The 22,744-nt window shown below is 33.8% G+C and overlaps 1 protein-coding gene across 1 annotated transcript; it reads right to left on the bottom strand.

Moving 5' to 3' along the window:
- Window positions 1–4,475: 4,475 nt before the first annotated feature.
- On the bottom strand, window positions 4,476–14,893 carry LOC131153322 (putative phospholipid-transporting ATPase 9). The gene is made up of 11 exons (XM_058105544.1): window positions 13,326–14,893; window positions 11,147–12,498; window positions 10,489–10,599; window positions 10,116–10,392; window positions 9,919–10,007; window positions 9,720–9,828; window positions 8,219–8,428; window positions 7,960–8,085; window positions 7,757–7,855; window positions 7,267–7,458; window positions 4,476–5,511 (listed from the first exon to the last, which is right to left on the bottom strand). Exons 1-11 carry the CDS (start codon window positions 13,734–13,736, stop codon window positions 4,912–4,914), a joined length of 3,576 nt encoding a protein of 1,191 aa, XP_057961527.1. The 5' UTR covers window positions 13,737–14,893; the 3' UTR covers window positions 4,476–4,911.
- Window positions 14,894–22,744: the final 7,851 nt, after the last annotated feature.

The following is a 22,744-nucleotide window of genomic DNA, read 5'->3' as shown; positions in this document are numbered from 1 at the left end:
CATGTTTCAAATAAACCTTTTGAGCTAATACATTGTGACCTATGGGATCCTTTTACTACTTGTACTCTTGAAGGTTTTAGATATATTTTAACAATTATGGATGATTTCACTAGATGTACTTGGGTTTATCTTGTTAAACAAAAATCTGATACTCAGTTTCTTCTTCCCCAGTTTGTTGTTATGGTTAAAACTCAATTTAATGCCATAATTCAAACTATTCGAAGTGACAATGGCACTGAATTTTCCCTTAAGGATTTCTTTCATAACAATGGCATCCTACATCAGTTGAGTTGTGTTGATACTCCTTAACAAAATGCTATTGTTGAGAGAAAACATCAACATATCCTAAATGTTGCAAGAGCATTATTATTTCAATCAAAAGTGTCATTAAAATACTGGGGTGATTGCATATTGACTGCTGTTTATCTACTCAATAGAATTCCTTCCAAGAATTTAGGTAATAAGAGTCCTTTTGAACTTCTTTTCAACAAATCTCCTTCTTATTCTCATTTAAAATGTTTTGGTTGTCTATGTTTTGCTTCTACCCTCTCTCATAATAGGCACAAGTTTGCACCAAGGGCTAGAAAATGTGTGTTTCTAGGCTATCCTCATGGCATTAAAGGATATAAGCTTCTGGATATTCAGACCAATTCTATTTTTATATCCAGGGATGTTCAATTCTATGAACATATTTTTTCTTTTGGGAATTCTGTTAATCCTTCCATTTCTTATCTAGATAATTTTGTTTTTCCTCATTGCGCTTTTAGTTCTTCTGATTTTCATTTTATTCCCTCTCAGCTTTCTTCCATTGATGCACATTCTTATGATTCACAACCAGACCCATCTTTACCTCCTTCGGCAGAACATAATTCTTCTAATCACAAGTCTAAAAATCCAGCAACTGAACTTTTTAATCATAATTCTGCATAACATAATTCTTCTAATCATAATTCTGAAAATTCAGCAACTGAACTTTCTAATTTTGATTCTGCAGATGCTCTCTCTTCAATGCCTAATGTATCCTCTCCTTCTATTATTCCTCTTCCTTCTTTAAGAAGATCTGCTCAATCTCATCATCCTCCTTCTTACTTATCAGACTATTCTTGTAAGCTTGTTAGTACCAAACCTACTCCTGGTTTACCATATGATATTTTCTGATGGTCTCAGTTACTCACATCTTGGACCTTCCTTTCATTCTTTTGTTATGGCTGTTAACTCTGCTCCTCTAGATACTGTTTCTTTTCATCAAGCAGTTCAATATTCTGAATGGAGAGAAGCCATGGATAAAGAGATTGCTACTCTGGAATTAAATGATACATGGACTCTTACTACACTGCCTCCTGGTAAATCTCCCATTGGGTGCAAATGGGTATACCGAATCAAGTATCATCCTGATGATTCTATTGAAAGGTACAAGGCTCGTTTGGTTGCCAAGGTTTTCTCTTAAAAAACTTGGTTTAGATTACTTTGATACCTTTTCACCTGTTGCCAAGTCTGTTTCGGTAAGAATAGTACTTGCTTTAGTTGTTGTGAAAGGGTGGTTTTTACATCAGCTTGATGTAAATAATGCTTTTCTTCATGGGGAGTTAGTTGAGGATGTATATATGTCTCTTCCACTAGGCTTTCACAGAAAGGGGGAGCATCTTGTTTGCAAACTGAATAAAAGCCTTTATGGACTTAAGCAGGCCTCAAGGCAATGGTTTGAAAAATTTTCTTCCACAATTTTGCAGATGGGATTTGTTCAATCAAGATCTGATTATTCATTATTCACTTTCACGTCTGGTTGTTCCTTTACAGTACTACTGGTTTATGTAGATGATATTTTGATTACTGGTAATGATCCTTCTTGTGTTGACAATTTGAAGCAAGTCCTTGATGCCAAGTTTGGTTTGAAAGATCTGGGACCACAAAGGTTTTTTTTAGGACTTGAAGTGGCTAGAACTAATAAAGGGATTAGTTTAAACCAAAGAAAGTATACATTAGAAATTCTGAAAGACACAGGTATTATTGGCAGCAAACCTGTTAGATTTCCTATGGAACAAAACTTGAAGTTATCCAAACATGAAGGTAAACTTCTTGAGGATCCAACTCAGTACAGAAGGTTAATTGGTTGATTGTTATACTTAACTTTAACCAGACCAGACATTACCTATGTTGTGCATAGGCTAAGTCAGTTTGTATCACAACCCAAAGAGCCTCACCAGCTTGCAGCCAACAGAATACTCCAGTATCTTAAAGGTTCACCAGGAAAAGGAATTTTCTTTCCAAGCAATTCAGAGCTGCATGTTAAATCTTATTGTGATGCAGATTGGACTGGTTGCCCAAATACAAGAAGATCATTAACTGGTTATGCTGTTTATTTGGGTGAATCATTGATATCTTGGAAATCAAATAAGCAAGGAGTCGTTTCTAGGTCTTCTGCTGAAGTTGAGTATAGAGCTATGGCAAGTTCAGCTTGTGAAATTACGTGGATATTACAATTGCTTAGAGATTTAAAGATTGAACATCCTAAGCCAGCCATGCTTTTTTGTGACAATCAAGCAGCTTTGTACATAGCTGCAAACCCTGTGTTTCATGAAAGAACAAAGCACATCGAAGTGGATTGTCATTTAGTGAGAGACAAGATAATGGAAGGCATGATAAACACTCTTCACATTGCAACAAACTCCTAGGTAGCTGATATATTCACCAAGGCATTGGGGTTTTCTTCATTATCAAGGTTATCAGAGAGGCTGGGATTACAGGACATTTTTATTCCAAAACAAAGTAAGGTAAAATCTTTAATGCAAATCACAAAGATCAAGGATTGTGACTTGAGGGAGAGTGTTGAAGAAAATGCTGCTATGCAGAAGCCGGAACAGTTAGCAGCAGAAGCAGTTACAGTTAGCAACAGTTAACTGCAAGAAGTTTTTTTTGTTGTTGTATTGTTAAAACTAATTCAGTTATTGATTGCATATATATATACGAACTATTGTAATTCTTTATTGACATGAATAAAACTTGAATACATTCATTCAGTTCTAATATACGTATATATATATATGTATATATATATGGTTATGAGTACAGTTTTCATGATTTCTCAGTTAAATTAATTATTAAATGAATGTGTTATGATACATTAAAATTTATGTTGTCACACACTGACAATAATTTTTTCCATTTCACTAAGAAGTGTCTCACCCCAAGAATCTTAGACATTTTAGAAAATCCAAACAACCGAGCGGAGTGAGCTCCGAGGTAGAGGAAGCCTAGTTACTGTAGTTCAAGGTATGTGTTTTGGAATTTGGGATATGTTTGTTTCTTTAATGGAATTTTGGGGGTTTATATGTATATTTATGAAGAATTTAGAACTCTAGTATTATATATAAGGATCGGGTGTGTTATGTTTTCCGTTGCGTTGATAGGATCTGTTTATGGACAAGTGTATCCCCGGTACCTCACTTTGGGTCCGGGTTGACTTTGTTGATATTATTATGATATCAAGAGTATTTTTATAGTAGAAATTACTGGGTCGTTACATCAATATTGCAAGACTTCTTGAGAAGTGAGAAGTAACCTTATAGTTAGTTTGCAAAATATTTATTTATATAAGTAAAATAAAATAAAATAAAGTCAGAATGTGAAAAAAAAATTATATGTAATATTTTTTTAAAAAGAAAAATCACTCTAACAAGAGCTTAAATTGTTTCATCTAAGAATGGACTACTAAAGAAATGAAATGAGAAATTCAATTGCATTTCTCGTGATTTTATTCTATTTCTATATGCCAAACATGCAATATGATAAAATAAGATAGAAATAGGCATTCTCGTAATGAAACTTTGGAATAGTCATTCTTTTTCTATTTCATTTTATGTATTCAAAAAAATTTATGCAAAGTGAAAACACATTTTTTATAAGTTACTATATTTTTATATTATATCTATTTTATTTCTAAAAATAATATATACGCATTTTATCATTTAAATAAAGGTAACCTAACTTGTGGAAATCAAAGTCATTCCCTATGTCTAGCCATTTTCAATATCACTATCAACTAATAAAAGATTGATTTTAAAAGCATGTTTGGCTTTCAAAAGAAATTGAAAATGACTGAGTGTAATGAAATCAAGTGATAAACTTGATTACATTTCACTCGATTCCATTTCATTTCATTCCTATGTACCAAATGAGAATTAATTTTGCCCTTTTTAATGTATTCCAAGTAACAAAATTGTTCTTTATCAATTCAATCATTCAAAAAGAGGATTCAAACTAATTTTGTCTATTTTGACCACTAATTTTTTGTTCCCTCATATTCCTGCCCATCCCTAAACCTTTTGATTCTGAAGCATCCCTCTTTAGTTTTTGGACCGGATTTATCAAATAAATTTTTTTTTTTGGGATAAATCATGCACCTTGATAACTCCTGGTGCATGCTCCATTGATGTATAGATGAGTAAATCAGCAAATGTATGGAAATAACAAACTCGGAAAGAGTAACCATAGGAAGGCCCATCTTATTAAACAAAGCAAAACTACTGATAACTATAAATACATTTCCTCACTTCTGTATTACATACATTTCGGCAATAACACAAGATGTGCTATTGAAAAAAGAAATATAAAGGAAAAGGGCATAAAGCCTCTTGTAGCCAAGAATCAAAATTTACAATAATTAGGGCCTCTTCCTACCTATCGAACTTATGGTACAACTGAAGCATGCCTCTGTACATTGTCCCCTTGCAAGTATATATTCTTATGGGGCATACCATATAAGTTGATTAGAGCTAAAAATACAGATCCTTCCATCGATGGGCAGAATTCCAGTTCTTTAGCAGATATCTACAGCCTACATTCTTCGACAGCTAACCGTCCAAGCATGAATCTGCAATATCATGTAGGGTCTGAATCCTGTATATTTTACAGTCAGCTTCTTGCTGCTACTCGTGCTGTATAGCCCACAGTTGTTGGCCGCAACGATCTCTGGCGCACCATGTGGCAGTATTCAGGGTCGTCAGAATGCCCTTCATGCCGTATCCATTGGATCATTCCATGGTACATGGGAAAGAACCGCATCTGAATTGCAGAGTATGAGAAGTATGGGACTAGTGCAGAGATCACCACAAAGAGAGTGACGAACCAAAAGGAAGGGGCAGGGGCGAGGCATTCAACGAAGACTTTGTAAGCAGTGGTAGAAATGGTGGAAGATACGGCTCCATATGCCAAGAGGAAAAGGTACCAGAGCGCAATTCCACCCCATATGAAAAGATGATGTATGAAGGTGAAATAACTAACAGAAAGTGCCATCTGGCAGTTTACGACCCACACAACACAATTATACATTGTCGTCCCCAATATTTCCAACCCCACAGTTTTTCCATCCTCATTGAAGGCTTGGTGTTCCAGTGCCTTTGTGCAGAAAAAGAAGACAATGATGGCGCTGTAAACCCCATTTAACATCCAGCTGAATATACGGACCCAACTGAATAGAACATTTTGCACTCCTTCTTGGTACAGTAGCGGAAACTGCCGAGGAATGGAATAAAAAATCAACTATCAGACAAGAAAACTCAAATTTGTTAAACGAATCTTTAAAGCTGTCTTACTATGTTCATAACCATGGATTTTGATCATGTGACCTTTGTTACCCCATTTCTAATTTTAAAACTCCTAAAAAAAAGTGGAACTGTTCTCTGTGTCATATCTAATCATTTTAAAACTCAAAGAGGACTTATATACCAAACCCCAACCATTGGAGTTGATCCAAAAAGTTCATCTTCTCTTTCGTCATAATTATCTACTAGTATTTTTAAGTTGCATGCTGACTAAGTTTCATTGCTGCATCTATTGCTTTATATTGCTTGGTGAAATGCTAATCTAACAAAACATAGAACTGTATTAGTAAAGGTCATACAAAAAGAACACAAAATGGTTGATTGAGGTGGACAGATGGTTAGGACGAAAAGGCCAAAAAGAGCATGAGTATAGGAAATTATTTGAAAAAAAAGAAGAAGAAGATATAATAGATTTTAATTTAACAGATGGCATACCCTTAAACTGAATCAAATGGAGAAAAATGATCCACATAGCCAGTGGTGGGTCCAGGGCCTCAAGCCAGTGGGGGCTGAGTCGTTTGTGTCATGAACAAGACAACACTTTAAATTTTTTCTTATTTATTTCAGAGAATTGAAGTTTTTATACATTCATAATCATAAATTATTAGGTTACGTTTTGTTTGCGAAAAAATTCCATTTTGTTTGCGAAATTCCTATTCATAGGAATAGATTAATTATAATAGCTTAGTTATAATTAATTATACAAAAAATTATTTTGTTAGCATAAAGAAATAACAAAGTGAAACTTTTCATGAATCCATAACAAGGAATAGACAAGGAATAAACATTCCCAAATTTCACTATGTGAATGTGTATTCCTTTCTTATTGCATGTTGGATGAAATAATAAGGAATATAAAGAGAATAGCTATTCTCTCTACTTCCAAATTTCTTACTGTATTTCATTTTGTTATAAGAAATAGTCATCTGCAAACCATGCATAACCTAAGATTATTAATTTAGACATAACATTTGCCAATAAAAAAAACACGTCAACTTTTCACTACATTCATTTAGAAAAATGACACTCATACACCTCACAATTGCTCTCAACAAGTTTTCATGTTTAGGAATCAGCCCATAATAAACTTATTTGTAATGCTATTAAAAATTTCTCTCAATATAAGTGACTAAACAATCATTTATTCAAGAATTTACGATTCAATATGGAAAAAACAGCAATGTAGGATTTACCTCAAATTAGGCCTCATATTAAAATAAATTAGTATTCTAAAATATTTTATGAGTTTTTTAGAAGATTATTGATAGCAATCCAGGAATCTATTATTTTAAACTAGCTTCAAATAAAAATAAAAATAAAGGTTGAATTAGCCTCCCAAGTCTTATTTATTTGAACTCAAATCCTTTATTGAGCAAGTGCAATTCTTAAAAATCTTGCTAAGATCCAAGTACTAAATATATATTATTAATAGTTTTTTTTTTTTGTGAGCTGAGTGTGGGCTATAAGCTAAACACAGATCCACCCCAGCACCTAGCTGACCATGAAATGGTTTGGATAAAGGCTTAGTTATTGCTGTTGTATTCCATTAACAATTAGTGTTTTTTTTATTGCATTATTCTTCAAGAGACAATATCAGGCCATAGACATGTTCACAGAAGAGACGGTGATTACCACAATTAAATCACATTTTAGATGATGGATGTACCTTGAGACAAAACCGTGCTGATACATCTTGATCAAAAACCCCCATGGCGATCACAGGAAGTGATGTGAAGAAGACATTGTAGAGTGACAAAAACCAATCATTGTATGCAGGTTGACCAGAGAATGAAGCATAGATCTCGTATAAGAAGATGGTGAAACCAAATGTGATATTTTTATAGAAGAAGTAGCATATCTGCCAACAAAAGAAAGTAATCGATCATTATGACTCATATTGTTTCAAGTTTTTGTTTTGCTTAGATTTTGAACTGCTTCAGGTTTCTGTACAAAACATTTACTATTTCAACAAAATTTCACATAATTGTCAAAAATTTTGCTTTTATCTCAGTTTCAACAAGGGTTGAAAATTTCTTTTTCAAAAAATAAATAAATAAATAAAACAAAATAAAACTGTAAGATTGAACTTGATGTTTAAAAATTTATATTTTCAAAGAATGAATTCTCTTGAAATAAAGTTATATGAAAGGCTGTACCATTGATGAGATCCTTCTGTAACACCAATGTCCGTGCACAAGGAGCAAACGCTCCAAATATCGGAATTGAGCAATTGCAATATCACTTGACATTACTGCCTGAGATGTGAAAATAGGCATATAAAGGAGTGTTCATAAGGAAATAACCAAAATTGAAATTTTATGTAATTTTTACAATTAACAAATAAGATTCTGTTAAGCACCTGCATCCCCTCAACACCACTAATTCCAATCCCAATATCTGCTTCCTGAAGCATTCCCACATCATTCGCACCATCACCAATTGCCAATGTTGTCTTCCTGGTTCCAGTTTTAACCAGTCTAGTGACCTGCATTTCTCAGATGTAAGTTCTCTTAACACTAATTATTTCTTAAAGCAAAGGAAATTAGGGAATTATATTATGAAAATAAAATTTTTTAATAATAAGTATTAAAGTAACATAGAAGAAACAGTTGTCTCACCAATGCCTTCTGTTTTGGTGATGATCGACAGCATATTACAGAAGCGCAGCCAATTGCAAGCTTCAGAAACATGTCCTTCATATCATCCTCTAAGGCATATGCAAGTGATTTCCCATCAATTATCAAAGCAAATGCCTCAGAACTTCCACCTGATGCTGTAAGCTGAGCTTTCCCTTGAGTTATCTGATGGAGAACGCTTTCCTTTGAAGCCTATAAATTCATGTAGGATTACATGTCAAAACTTCATTTATTTACTTAAGCATTAGAGTTTCCACGTTCAATCCACTACAAACATGTGGCCCACACAGTTACTCAGAAATACTCTTTATAGCAATTAGTAATGGCATTTTTTAGACTCATCTTATAAAGACAAAATCATATGATGCCACTGTTATTTCAGTAAGTACTATTGCATTCAAACAACTGCATTAAGAAAATAATTGATCAATTCTAATTGTTTAGAAGTGTTAAGTCACAGAATGAGGGAAAAAGGTGCCCACACATGTTTGATCCCTTTAACAAGTGTGGCTACCTCTTGTAAAGTCAAACAAGGATGACTGATGCAACAAATAGCAATCATAGAAAGCATCCTTTAACTCAGTTGGTTAGTCCTCATACTGGAATTAGAATTCCCAGCCAGTATTCTTTGCCAATTCCAGGCATAAACAAACTAGAATTTTGGACAGTGTAGGATATTCTAAAATTACTTACCCAATCTACATAGACACGTGATATCTTGGCAGACAATAATCTAAATGTTTCGAGCAGAGCATCCAAGAACTATGGTTCTCCTTTGTCCCTACACTGACTAATTTACTATGTTTTCTACAGGATAGCAGACTGGTTTTTATCTACTTTCTGTACTGGATTTGCCTTTCTATCCCTATTTTTATTCCCTCTTAATTTTGCACAATTTGGGAGAAATTCCATGAGATGCACTTATTCAATGTTTTCCTTATATCCTGTACCCACCATTACAAGATTTTGATATAGATATATTTCAGATAATAACTCACTCTATATCAGAGACGTCTTGTTTAATCGTAAATAGATAATGAGAAGCAGAAACAGCACTACTTGGAGATAAGAATGCCCAATTTGTTTGATTTTCCTCGCCTGGGAAGCAGAAGGTGCTACCAAGACAAGGATAAAGCCACAAAGGACATCTATTGACCTATTAAGAAAGCATGGCAGCCTACAATTTAACAGGAAATTTGACCCTAGAAAGAGGAGAGGGAAACATGAGATGCATGGTATGTGAGAGTCAAGTACATTTCTCATTAACTTGCCATAGTTGTATGACTCGGGCACATTTAGTTCAGGATGGTACCTTATTTAATAACTTTCTTATGAAAGACCATTGTCTATGTTACCTTAGTTGAACCATTCAGACCTCTGTAGTTTCAGATGGTATCCTTCTTGTTAACTCATTCATTAAAATCATTCATAACAAGAAGTATCTGAACTTGTAAATAAAGCATAGAACAATTTATAAGTTTACCTTGGTGATGGCTGCCTTTTCTCCCATTTTCTCCAATGCTTTGATTTCTGGAGTCTCCAAATTGATTATTATCTGCTTCATCCCTCGTCTAAGCAAACTACATGCAAAACTGCAACAGTTTGACATTGGTTAGAACTCTTTAGATAAGTAGACCTAACTTAACTAATTTAATATGCAAAATCATACCCAAAATTCATACCCAATATTAATGGCTGTCTCCATCTTATCCCCAGTCAAAACCCATATCTTTATTCCTGCTTGGGCAAGTCTGTCAATGCACTCTGGAACCTACAATGAATAACAGGACAAAAGAAAATCATTTCCAATCCCCATGCCTGATCTCTAGAAAGTTTTACTTATTTTAACACTCTTTTGCTTATATTTTTTCCTACCCACCCCATTTTGGAGTTTGTCCTCGACAGCTGTTGCACCAAGAAGAATCAAATCTCTCTCAATTTTCTCTGTCACTTCATCAATTAATGTTTCCCTATCAGCACTAACTGAGTTCTTGGCCTCAGAGAATTTCTCATTGAAATCTTTGTATTCATCCTCATTAAGTTCACGATAAGCAAGTATCAAGGTCCTCAAACCCGCATCAGCATATTCATTCACATGCGCTCTTGTCTGCTCTTCAAACTCCCTTCCATCCTTAGCAAGCCTTTCAAACATGACACTGCATGTGGAGAAGAGTTATGGTGGTCTTGGAATGCAACTAAAATGGAATCATGCATACAGGACTTCAGGATATTGGGAGTCGAAATTTACAAACCTATCAGCACCTTTACAAAGAATTAGTAGTTTCCCCTCAGCATTCCTCACTATCACAGACATGCGTTTTCGGGAGCTGTTGAACTCTAGGACATTCAAAAGCTCATACACTCTGCAAAGGAAAGTGCATAGTAAACAAACAATTTCAAACAAGTGGTGCATTACTTAAAGTAGGGACCCAAACCAATGTAACAGCAGAGAGAGAGAGAGAGAGAGAGAGAGAGATCCTAATCCTCATTCTCAAACCCTATGTTTGCCACACAATCCATGTCATGATCATAACCCATTAGTAAGGGGAGCTGACATCTGAAATGGCTCTAGGACTTGTCAGTGGATGCAGAACAAAACCCTTGAGCCTTTCGCAAGCTAGCATAAAAATGCAAACAGGGGCATTTTTACATGCTAAATCAGGAAGCAGAGCCATCATGATTTACCACCTTCCTTTTTTTCTGTTTTTATTTTTTGGGGTCAAGAATGCATAGGAATTTAAAATTTTTATGAATATGCCCTTATATTGTTGACAGGAATTTTAGATATAGAACTTGCAATGCCCTTCTAGTCTTAAGAGTTCAGATGAACCCCAAGTATGCCAGTGGCAAACAAAATAGGACAGATGATACCATGAGTTTGTCAGCAGGTTCAAAATGGGTGATACTAACCTCTCAACTTTGTTCCCAGACATTGGGTCCAACTCATGCACTGAGATGCTTGTTTGTGTTCTTTTATAAAATGCAAAGCCAAGTTCTCTAGCTGCAATCACGAAAGCCGCTTCATCTGGTGATTCAGCTTCATATGAAACCTTACCAGTGTCATCATCAATTTCAGGTATGGCTGTATGACAAATTGCCAACAAACGTAAAAATTTCTGGATGACATTTGAATGAGGCTCATTAACCCAGTTTCCATTCATGATCCTTTCATCAGCAAAATTGAAACCTTTAATGGGCGACGATTTTGAATCAGCAGGATCATCTTGTTTCCCATCATTTACCATTTCACGAACCAATGGTGAACCGTTTCTTCTGGCCATAACTCTCTCAACCTCTGTTACACCACGGCCATAAGCAGTACCAGCCACAGAACACTTGATGAACTCCATTGAGTTACAGGTCAAAGTTCCAGTTTTGTCAGAAAGTATTGTGTCAACTTGGCCAAGTTCCTCATTCAAGTTTGAGGTGCGGGCATGCGCTGGTTTATCAGCTTCTTCATAGTACATGTGAACATCTTGATTGATGAAGACACTTTGAAGAACTTTGACAATTTCTATCGAAACATACAAGGAGATTGGGATGAAATAACTATATAACATTAATGCTGTCAGAAAGTGAAGAATTGCTGCCAGCGGTGCTCTATCAGGATCATAGAAAACTTTAGTGCTGTCTGGTCTAAGATACCATCTTTTCATCCTCCCATGTTTTAGGTCATCTCTAGTAGCAATACCAAAGAAAATAGATCCAACAAATGCAATTAAAAATACAACACCAAACATGAAATAAATAATACGATCCATCTGCTTCTCAATTCTGCTTCTCTTCGATGGAGGATCAGTAGAATTTTGAATAACTTTTGTGTCATGACCAGTGAAGATAACAGCCCCATATATGTACTCTGTATTTCTGAGTTTGGAGTCTCGAAGGAGAAGTTGCTGAGGAGTAAGGGGAATTTGTTGTTCTTCAAACTCCATACTTCCAATAAAAGAGTACAAATTGGCATTTGGATCTTCACATTTAACAAAAGCCCTAAATTCTTGGAAGTCAGAATCCTCATGCAAGAACGAAGTCAACTCCAGGGCCTGTTTTAGTTTCAAATTTGTCTCCCCGTCAAGGTTCATGGTCTCAACATAGCAGACAGCATCATCATAACTAGATGAAAGTAAAACGAGATCTGCTGGGAAGAAGTCATCTTTCTCCACCTTCACTATATCGCCCACTCTGAGATTCTTCCATTCAGTATGATCAAAAGTTCCATCACCACAATGTACTTCAACCTTTCTATTATTCATCTCAATATCCTGATCAATTAAAAAAAATCATAAAGTAAATAAAGGAGCTAGTTGACTACTTGACTGACAAATTCCTAAAGAAGAACAATATTGAACTATAGAATTTCCAGTGGAAAATAACTCTCCCAAGCGGCAAGGAATGTAGCAGAGACACAAAATTGAAATCATTCTAATGTATTCACACACTGAAATGGATCTTGAAAATTGAAACACAATAGACACTATTTATATCTCTATTATATGCATCACCATTTTTTGAAACTGTTTTGAGCTTCAAGACAATCATAAGAACACAAGTTAATCCAAAGGCAAAACATATAAGCACTACAAATCCAAAACTTATTCTCTCTGAATTTTACCCTACCTAGATTTAAAAGCTCTAGAAAAACATTTTTTAGACTGATTATATGCCAAGAATCTAAATAAATGACTCAAAGCTCCAGTACATTATTTTCTGCAGTGTATTCAGAGATCAAAATAGCAAGTACCGACAACACACCAAATCACCAGCAGAGTAAAGCTACCGTGACGAGTTTTATATAGGAGCCTGTAACAATTAATTATTCCACTTCTCAAGGTATTCCATGAAATTTCATCAAGAGTTGTCATATAGACTTAGTCTTTTGCATATGCTAATTGACAGAAATATAAGTTTGCAGAAATTTCCAAAATAATCCAAGAACGTTGATAGAAATTCAGCAATTACAGTATGACTAATTTGAGCCAAAGAGGATTCTAGATGTAGTATGCTTTGTCCCAACACTGCAGAATCCACATGAAAAATAAAAAAGATTTTCTAAATATACCAAACCAGGACAAGTAAATAAAGATGATACCTGCTGTTTGCGCCGCCAATCTTCAACGCACTCTTTCACCATGGACGCCCCAATTACGATAATTAAAGGGAGAATGGCACTAATGGCAGTATAAGGAGCAAGCGGGGTGAAGGCCAAACAGCCAGTGATGAGGAAGTAGAAATTTGCAATCCTTCTAAACTGCTCAAACAAGGACTTGGGCAAAAATGTTGCAAGCGTATACTTGGTAGTCCTAACATAATTGCCTACATAATTACGATTTCTGGCTTCGAAAGAATCCGGTTCGTTGCAGAATACCACCCTGGAGAAACCTGGCCCTCCAATTTGAGAATGATCATCCTTGAAGGATGCTTTCCCACAGTGGAATGAGTAGATCTTGCTGAAATGCAGCTTCTTTCTTCTGGCGCCATTCATTCTGTTTCTGCTCCTCATCTCAACCAGCTCTAGCTAACCCCAATTCCAAAACAGAGAGAAACCCCTTAACAAGAACAAAAAATTTGCTCCTTCCAATGGCAAATCTCACGGATGAATCAAGCAGCCCCTTCAAGAAAAACCACCTACAACCAAAGCCCTCCCAAAAACACAAATATATTTTTAAAAACTCACTAATTTCAAAAACCAGAACCCCAGAAATGAGAAAAGGCTCCAAGCCAAAAGCTCAAAAACCCAGAAAAGTATAATTTGCAGAAAGAAGGGAAGAAAAACGATAAACTTCAGCAGAAATGGTTGAAGGAACAAATAACAGGAAGTCTCTTAGCAGTAATAAAGCAAAGAAAAGGAAGAAGGGAGGACGCAAATTTAGCCCAAAACAGACAATAGGGACTACCTGCGAACAACCTCTGAATATAGAAAACTTTAGACCTACTGAATCTGTACTCGAGAAGAAAGAATATCGAGAAACAAACACCTCAAAATCAACTATACCCACGTCCTGAAATTCTGAAATATTTTCAAATTCAGAGGAGCTAGGCCTATCAAATATAAGGAGAGGATACATCTGCTAATCGATTTTTATGTTAGAGATGGTACGGCCTGGAAGCTTTGAACGCAGACTTAGATCTCGCATTTTGACTTCGATGCGTCCGGACACAGACGCGCATGAGAGAATTTTCTCATGCCCCTACCTTCCCAGGAAAAAAATAAATAAACTATTGTAGAAACTAGAAACTGGCTTTGGTGCCAAAATGCGAACAAAAAATTTCAACGGTAAAGGATGTTTAAAACGAAAAAACGACGCAGAACTATAACGGGTTAATGGGTCATTCGCGAAAAAGCTTTCGGACTCGGGAAGATTAATCAAAGCTCAGAAAATTCGTCAATGGCGTCTGTCCCTGTTCCTTGTGGGCTTGGTCTTCCCTCGCCACATGAAGTTAGGAACCTTCGCAAAAGAACAGACGAGGTAATTTCTTCACCCTGTGCATATTTAAATTTAATTAAACACCCAAGGAGATTACTCAAATTAAATACACAAAAATCTATAGAAATCCATGCAAATTTAGAAAGCTGCCTCTTTTTCTTGGATAAAAATTTCGAAAGCGATTTTCTGGATATTCACAATAAATTTTGAACAATTTAATTTAATATTTGCTAATTAAACGACAGATGAATACTCAATATATAGATGCCGCCGTCAAGTCTTGGTGGGGAAGTTGCAGCTTCCAACGTGTGAGACGGGTCAATGACTTAAAAAAACACCCACTATTCACGTAATCACATGCACTGTTTATTTTTCTTATTTTGGGTTTATTATTATTATTATTATTTAATTTCACTTTTGCAAAAAAAAAAAAAAAAACTATTTTTATTTAATAATAAAATTTTTAATAGTACCTCATCAATGACATAAATGAGATTCTAGAAGTCCTCTCATTAAATTAAGAATTTAATTAGCCTTGTTAAATTTTTGAGAGCATCCTTGCTGCATAGCTTTGAAGTGGGGTCTAAATGAGAGTCTACAAACTCTCTTATTAAGTTAAGAATTTAATTAGTCTTTTCGAATTACAGAGAGTATTCTTATCACATACATGAATGAGAGGGCATGAGGTCCACACAGGCATCTTAAATGCTCGAGTTGCTCTTAGGTGCGCAATTTGGAAAGTTATTGCTTTTATTAAAATGAGTTGGTTTGTGCATGCATTGTTCTTTGATTTCCATATTAGGTTAAACTCTCAAATCAGGTTACATTTAAAACGAAAGGACAAATAATCAGATTTTGATCGTTTTTAAGTCGTAGACTCAGTTATCTATTAGTTTGTTTGGTTTGATAGTTAAGATTGATAGGACTGGATTGTACTCATGAACTAAATTATTTCGTATCATGTTTCGTATTTGAATGGACATCTGTAAAGAATATGATGACAATTTGCTAGTCTCTCAAAAGAGATAAAAGCATCACCAATACTTACGAAAATCACAATTCAAAATCACCATAATTCACAACTCAAAATCCCAGCAAATTAAAAACACTATTTCCTTAGTCTTAGTGTTTCCCCTTCCTTCCTTCGATCTCACAAATCTCATCATTTCATGGACCTTCTTCTCCCTTAGCTAAGTAGCCTGCCCTCCTCTTCCTCCTCACCCTTACAATTGCAACTACCTCTTGGTCTAATCATCACTGTATCAATTACAACACCAACTTCGCTGACAATGGTGACACTCGATCATGAAGGGGCAAAATGTTGTTACTCACGACAACACGTCCATCAAGCCAAAACAGTTGAACGCTTTCGAGAGGTCAAGCCTCAAATGTTATATCATACGATGAGGCATCAATCAACCCTTATGCCAAGACAGTGGAGGTGTTGTTGGGATCAACAATGAGGCCTAATGCAACAGTGATTGAGTCAGGAAGTGAGGATGAATGGTAGAACAAAGCAGGTTTCTTTTTCTAAAGGCTGGAGGCATTCTTGTCCATTTCTTTCTTAGCCAATGCTAGCTAATGAGTCCACGAGAGACCCATCAGCCTCGTCTCACATAAAACGGCTAAGGTCTCATCTTATATCTAATCACGTCATATTTAAGACATAGAGATGAGTAATTAAATTTTGCATGGATCTTTACTATTAGTTACCTACAAAATAATTTAGCCTAATACTTTCTTCTATTTTTAATTATTTTTTAATATTTTGATAAAAAATAATAATAAGATTTCTCATGTGCATATACCCAAATAGGATATGTACTACAATAGGATTAAGAATTATTATTTATCAAAATATTAGAAATCAATTTAAAATAAATGGGACCCACATATTCATTCCTATGCAATGATCCAACACCATCGAAGGAGACTTAACTTTAGAACCTTTTTTGAAAAGAAAAATTGGATGAAGTAGGCGCGGTGTCAACCCGTTTATATTTAACCTGTTAATTGGTATTGCTGGTCATAGATCCGTGCAGTGCAAGATTCAAAAAATGATTAAACAAATGCATTTAAATAAAGCCAATGCTGACCAAAAAAAAAAAACATATACAATCATATCTTATAATTTCGGCATTAAAGTGTCCATGATCCAACAACACATGAAAAATGTTTTTGCACGACAAATGCCATTTAAAATTTTATTTATGAAATTTGTATTTAGAAAGACATTTGGCAAGACACAAGATTGAAAGTAAAATTCATATCATGCATCAGACTTATATTAAGTGTCGAGAATAAGATTTACATTTAACTTTTTGTGTCATGTCGAGATGAGTGAGAGTCATGAACGAAAGCAATCATTCGAAAATTCATAGTCAACTCTTTTTTTTTTAGTGAAGTGCCTCTCAGGTAAGAGGTACGAGCGCCGAGACTATCCTAAATCTTAAATCTTAAACCCTAAACCTTTATTTTTAGTTATTTTTTAGATAAGGAGAGAGATGACAAGTGCACTAGAAGAGTGGTGTTTGTTTTTTATGAAACATAAAAATTTGCAGTTGAGCACTGGGCAGAGGTATTTGGTTATGCCAAGTCCATGCCGACCACCAAATGGAGATTGAGTGCCGATGATTGCAAAGGCTAACCACTCTTGTTGGATTATTGCACAACCACTTCTTTTGTACCCACACAGCAAAAACACTAACACACATTTGTCAATCTTTCATTGGTATTTGGTTGGGTGGAAACTTTTAAATAATTTTTTTTTTTTTTTGTTCGATAACACTTGCAAATGTTGAAAAAAATGTTTAAAAATTAGGTTAAGATCGAATAAATCCACTAATTTTTAGTTAATTATGTCTACTATTGTTAGCAGGGTGCACAAAAAACCAGCTAATGAGTCAATTTTTTGCCAAAATTTTAGTTAAAAAATTAGGAGCTGATTTTGCCGCATTGTCTCGAAGAAGGGCTCAAAATGACGAGAAATAATAATATTGAAGGTTTGATAGAATCGCCACTAACCTATTATTTTCCTTAGTGCATTTAGTTTACCTAATTATTACTTGTTGATTGGTTTCTAAGCTAATTTTAAAATTAAAGAACTAGTAGTCTTGGTCTACATTTACTAGACTTGGGATTGGGAGTTCAATTATGCGATGAGAAGGTATTAGCACCCCTTACACACTCGTTCTACGAACGGTACCTAATTAATTATGAATTATCTCTAATTTGAATATAATGATATTTAATTAAATCCTTAAAAATAAATAAATTTTAAATTTTTTTTAAAAAAAATGTGAAATAAAGTGCGATCTAAAAATGTCTAATAAGATCTTCAAATGAGGGGATCTTATTAGTTAAAATCCCTCTCAAAACTAGTATAGATGAGGTCTGAAATACATTTTTATCCTTTATTTAATAATTGATACACGCACACACCAAAATAGAATATATATATATATATACAGATAATACTTAAATAGATTCATCAAATTTGAGCAAAAATAGTCTTTAAAACATTCTTATGTTTTCCAAAAATTTCTTGAAAATTTTTTAACATTTTTCTGCTATTCTTTGGGATTTTTTTAAAGACTTTTTCTCCATTTTATTTATATTAGGTATTTTTAATTTTTCATTTTTGTTATCAGAGTAAAAAATGACTCAAATATTTTTAATTAATTTTTTCTGAATATATATCATATTTATTTTTGAAAAATATCTTTTACATTAACAAATGTCCATAAAAATAATTATATTACCAAATACACTTTCAAAAGTAATTCCACAAATTTAAGCAAATAAATATTTTATTGGGTAAATTTCATTAACATCCATTAAGTTTTCTCAATATGAGAATTGCACCCGTTGAATTTGTAAATTTGTAAAGACTACAATGAAAAAATTCTGATATTTAATTTCGCCAAACAAAAGGAGCTTCAATTAGGAAACCATTAAGTCCAAATGAAATAAAATTATTTTTAATAAAATGACACTTTTACCTTTTCATTTAATTGTGAGAAGCTAAATTAGGAGAATGACATTAATTTAATATATTAAACAAGAAAAATAATCAAATGTACGTAATGTTTTAAAAATCAAAATAGAAAATGAACAAGATATTGAACTAGTTCCTCCATCACAGATTTAAATAGTCTGGATCAGTGTCAACCAGTCAATACCAACATGATAGCATAATTACTATTATTTAAAAAATAAATATATAAAAATTAATGTTAAAAATATTAAAAATTATCTAGATAGTTATAACACTACAAAATATTGTTTGTGATGTGCCATATTTATTCAAATTAAACAGCAAGCATGCCTTTTAAAAAATAAAGCATAGCTCAATATTTTTAAATTTAAATAAATTGTTAAACAAGTCTTATAAAATTTAAATTAAAAATGTAAAGGTAAATTAAAGTTATAAAATTGAATGTCAATTTCCATTTTTTAAAATGTAAATGTTAAATGGATTAAAAAACTCAAATTTATATTGATCGGGTAATTTATATTAGTTCAAACTTATTTATCTGATTATTAGTTGGCTGATTTTTCTTAGAGTTTTTGTCTTATAAAATATAGTATTCAAACCAACACAAAAAAAAAAAAAAAAAAAAAGGCCAAATTCCTAGTCTAATAGGTTGAATTGGTAGGTTTGGGCCAATTTACAATATGTATATAGCATATTCAGTCCATTTCACATTCTCGAGAGGTTTGTTGAAATCGAGTTTTGAAGATCCGTTTGGGTTGCCAATATTTGATGACTGTTTTGAAATTAAACAAGTGTAAACTATCAAGTCATTGGTTCATCTAACTTGTCTTTTTTATTTTAGAAAAACGAATTTGCCACTTTATTTTAACTTTTAAAAAAGCAAAATAAAGAAAAATCTTTAAAAGAGATTAGATTCGAGCATACAATTGGGAATATGGAAGGCAACATTTTAAATTTCATTTAATTAGATTTCAAAGTATTTGTGCCCTAAAATGTCCATTCCATTGAATGATTGTTGTGATTATCTTGTGTGTATGTTTGTGTCTTTTAAAATAATTTTTGAAAATAAATCTTATGACTTTGGAAACATATGAAGTATATTTTTTGAAAACTAGGTGGTCAACTACTTGGGAAGGTTGGTCAATTGCCTTCGGCATTTTTTTCAAATCCTTGCATTGTGAATTGTAGAAGATTGCTCCACTTTTACCCTTTTTTGAAAAGACTTTTGTAGGACTTATGCAGAGGATTTAACCTCATGAAAGTACAAGTACTTTAATGTCTCATAAAATCAAACCATGTAAAGACACACATAAGCACACAAGCAAGAAAAGAAAATGGAGAAAAACTTCATATTTTTTTTTTGTTTGTTATGGCTGAATCTATTAAATAGATTGCCTACATATCCTTAAAAAAAGAAATCAAGTCATTTGTAGTTCATAAAACCTCTTTTTTAAAAAAAATAGAAAATAAAATCTTTTGATTGACCTTTTACTTAATTATCATTGAAGACACTTAAAATAACTTAATATTTCTTGAAACCTTTAGTGGAAAAATTTTGATACTAGATTAGAAAACAATTTTTTTAATGGATTCTCATTTAAATATAGATTGGAAAACAAATTCTATACACTTTGAAAACCATTTTTTCCACCCTTAAGCCACATCTTAGGTAATCATCTTGAAAATGATTTTACTTACAAGAAACTTGAAAAATGTTGTGAATTTTTCAAAGAAGAACAACAAACTCGACCTGAAAATCCATTTTGAAACTTGGAGAACACCCAAAACTTTCCTCATAGGTGTATGAATTTAAGGTTTTTTGAAGAAAATTTTGAAAAAATCTCCTAAACACTTTGAAAAACATGAATGAACATGTTTAATTTTCATGAAAATTTTTTTTTAATAGAAAAAGCCATGAAAATCTTTGCAATATTAGTATGGGATTTGAACAACTACACTTAGTCAAGTGTAGAAACTTAAAACAAAGTCAAATCCCAAATAAAAGTACAGAAACAGTGCAAATTTGCACATTTTGGGATTTGGCGGCTATTCGCCTTCTGAAAAATTTAAAGGGTCGATCGGCCGTCTACTAGCCTAATGGCTATATTTTCAACAAAAAAAAAAAAAAAAAAATCTCAAAGGTCGGTTGACCATCTGCATGGGTCAATCGACTACCTATACTGAACTTCTTCATTTTCATGTCAAATTTGACACTTTTTGTAACGCCCCGACCCGCCATGTGAGGATCGAGGTGCTACTTTCTTTTGAAAACAATCAACTAAGTGTATGATAAATAGATAACCACTCCATTTATAGGATTACATCACAATCCACAATATCCATGTTAATAAGTCAACCGAGAAGTCATTTCCCATTGAAGATTATTTTAAAATCAATCCTAACTCATAGCCTCAACCCTTAACATCTCTTACCCATTACATAGATTCCCACCAATGGTTAGCCTCATCATTGAACAGAGAACTTGCAATGATGATTCATACTCATCAAGGACCATGTCTACTAAGACATCTCAGATCATAATGTGTAATCATTAGTCTATTAGATCAAATGTATAAAAGGCACTTCAAACTCTCATCATAACTTTGTAATTCATTTGAATAAAAATTGTATAAGCTTCTAAACATTCTTTGAAATTCTAATCATCTAATTTCTTTTCAATGCCAACCTAATGTATATGTTTACACTTTTAAATCAGGGTAAAGTATCATTTTCTTACCAAATTGGTTTCTAAATTTTTCTTTTCTTGCTTAAACTGTTTTTAAGGCTCAACTTCTAACCTATGGTGGCACATGTTGAGTATCAAAACATAGTTGGAAAATATCCTTAATGAAAAACACGAATTGCAATTATGGCAAGTCTAAGTCCTGGTATACTGACTTCTAGTCAACCATGATCTTACTTCAGTGACTGGATAAATATGCAATAAACATGTGTCTTGACTTTTTCGGTATAAAATACAATACAAATGAAATTGTTTAGTCAGCTATGATCAGTTATTAGACATTGTCTGGCAGCATAGATCTTGTGTGAAATAGACCAAGAAGGAAAATATGATATTCATTTGTGCTAGAGAGTTGCTAATGGTAGAATGAAGAATTTCATTACAGAGTTGGAGTTAGATTCTAAAGATGGCTTCAAAAGCCACAATCAATTGCAGACAACAACTAAAGATTTCACATTAGTCTATATATAAATCAAATCCCAACCGAGCCAATGCCTAAACAGTTAAATTGGTGTCCCATTGCCAAGTAGGATTTGCACAGGATAGAGCGAAAAGATAAAGCTCCCGGTCCTAGCATATATGGTTTTCCTTCTAGATAGCAGATTGCTAAAGGTCCAAACATCATAATGATTTTTTCTTCTAGGTAAGTTGCTAAGGATGATTCAGTTTGGTGTTATTTGGTTCACAAGATCCTTCAGAATACTTAGCAATGTGATGCCCAAGACATCTTATTCTCATGTTTGTTTCCAAGTTATGGTGATAACATCATTCCCTAGGAAATAAAGAATCTCCACAAAACATAAAAGTCCAATTGTTGCCCACTTAGTATCTTAAGTTCTTACGGGCATCTTAATTTTGGGACGGGACTAAACTATTCTCTTTTTTTTTTTTGGCCAACTTATGGAATTATGAAAAAATGTAATTGATGCACATTCTCATCGACCCATCTTTCTTTTTCACAAACAATATCGACACTTACCAGGGTGACACGCTGAGCTTGATAAACCCCTTATCTAACAATTCCTGCAGTTGTTCTTCCAACTCGTCTAACTTCGTCGGTGCCATTCTGCACGGTGCTTTAGAAATTGACATTGTTCCTAGAGATAGGTTGATAGCAAACTCTATCTCACGATCAGTAGGTAATACCGATAAGTCCTTTGTAAAACATCTGAGAACTCCCTTATCACTGGGATATCCTCCATCTTAAGTCCCTCCTTCAATGCTTCTTTCACAAATGTTGGGTACCCCTAGCAACCTTCCAAAGGTAGTCTCCTGGTCTGAATCGCTGAAAGAATCTGTGGTGCAGAACGCATACACGACCCAATGAATTTAAACTCCTTCTT

The sequence above is a fragment of the Malania oleifera genome, chromosome 4, assembly GCF_029873635.1.
Source record: "Malania oleifera isolate guangnan ecotype guangnan chromosome 4, ASM2987363v1, whole genome shotgun sequence".
NCBI classification, from domain to species: domain Eukaryota; kingdom Viridiplantae; phylum Streptophyta; class Magnoliopsida; order Santalales; family Ximeniaceae; genus Malania; species Malania oleifera.
The sequence above is the reverse complement of the archived record's forward strand: the minus strand, read 5'-3'. Positions and strand labels throughout refer to the sequence as shown.

Excerpts from the sequence above, each read along its gene's own strand:
- LOC131153322 (XM_058105544.1), bottom strand. The coding sequence starts at position 13,736 with ATGAGGAGCAGAAACAGAATGAATGGCGCCAGAAGAAAGAAGCTGCAT. Across the intron at positions 8,429-9,719 it reads AAAAGGCAGCCATCACCAAG|GCTTCAAAGGAAAGCGTTCT; the intron begins GTAAACTTATAA and ends ATGAATTTATAG. Across the intron at positions 8,086-8,218 it reads CACCAAAACAGAAGGCATTG|GTCACTAGACTGGTTAAAAC; the intron begins GTGAGACAACTG and ends TGAGAAATGCAG.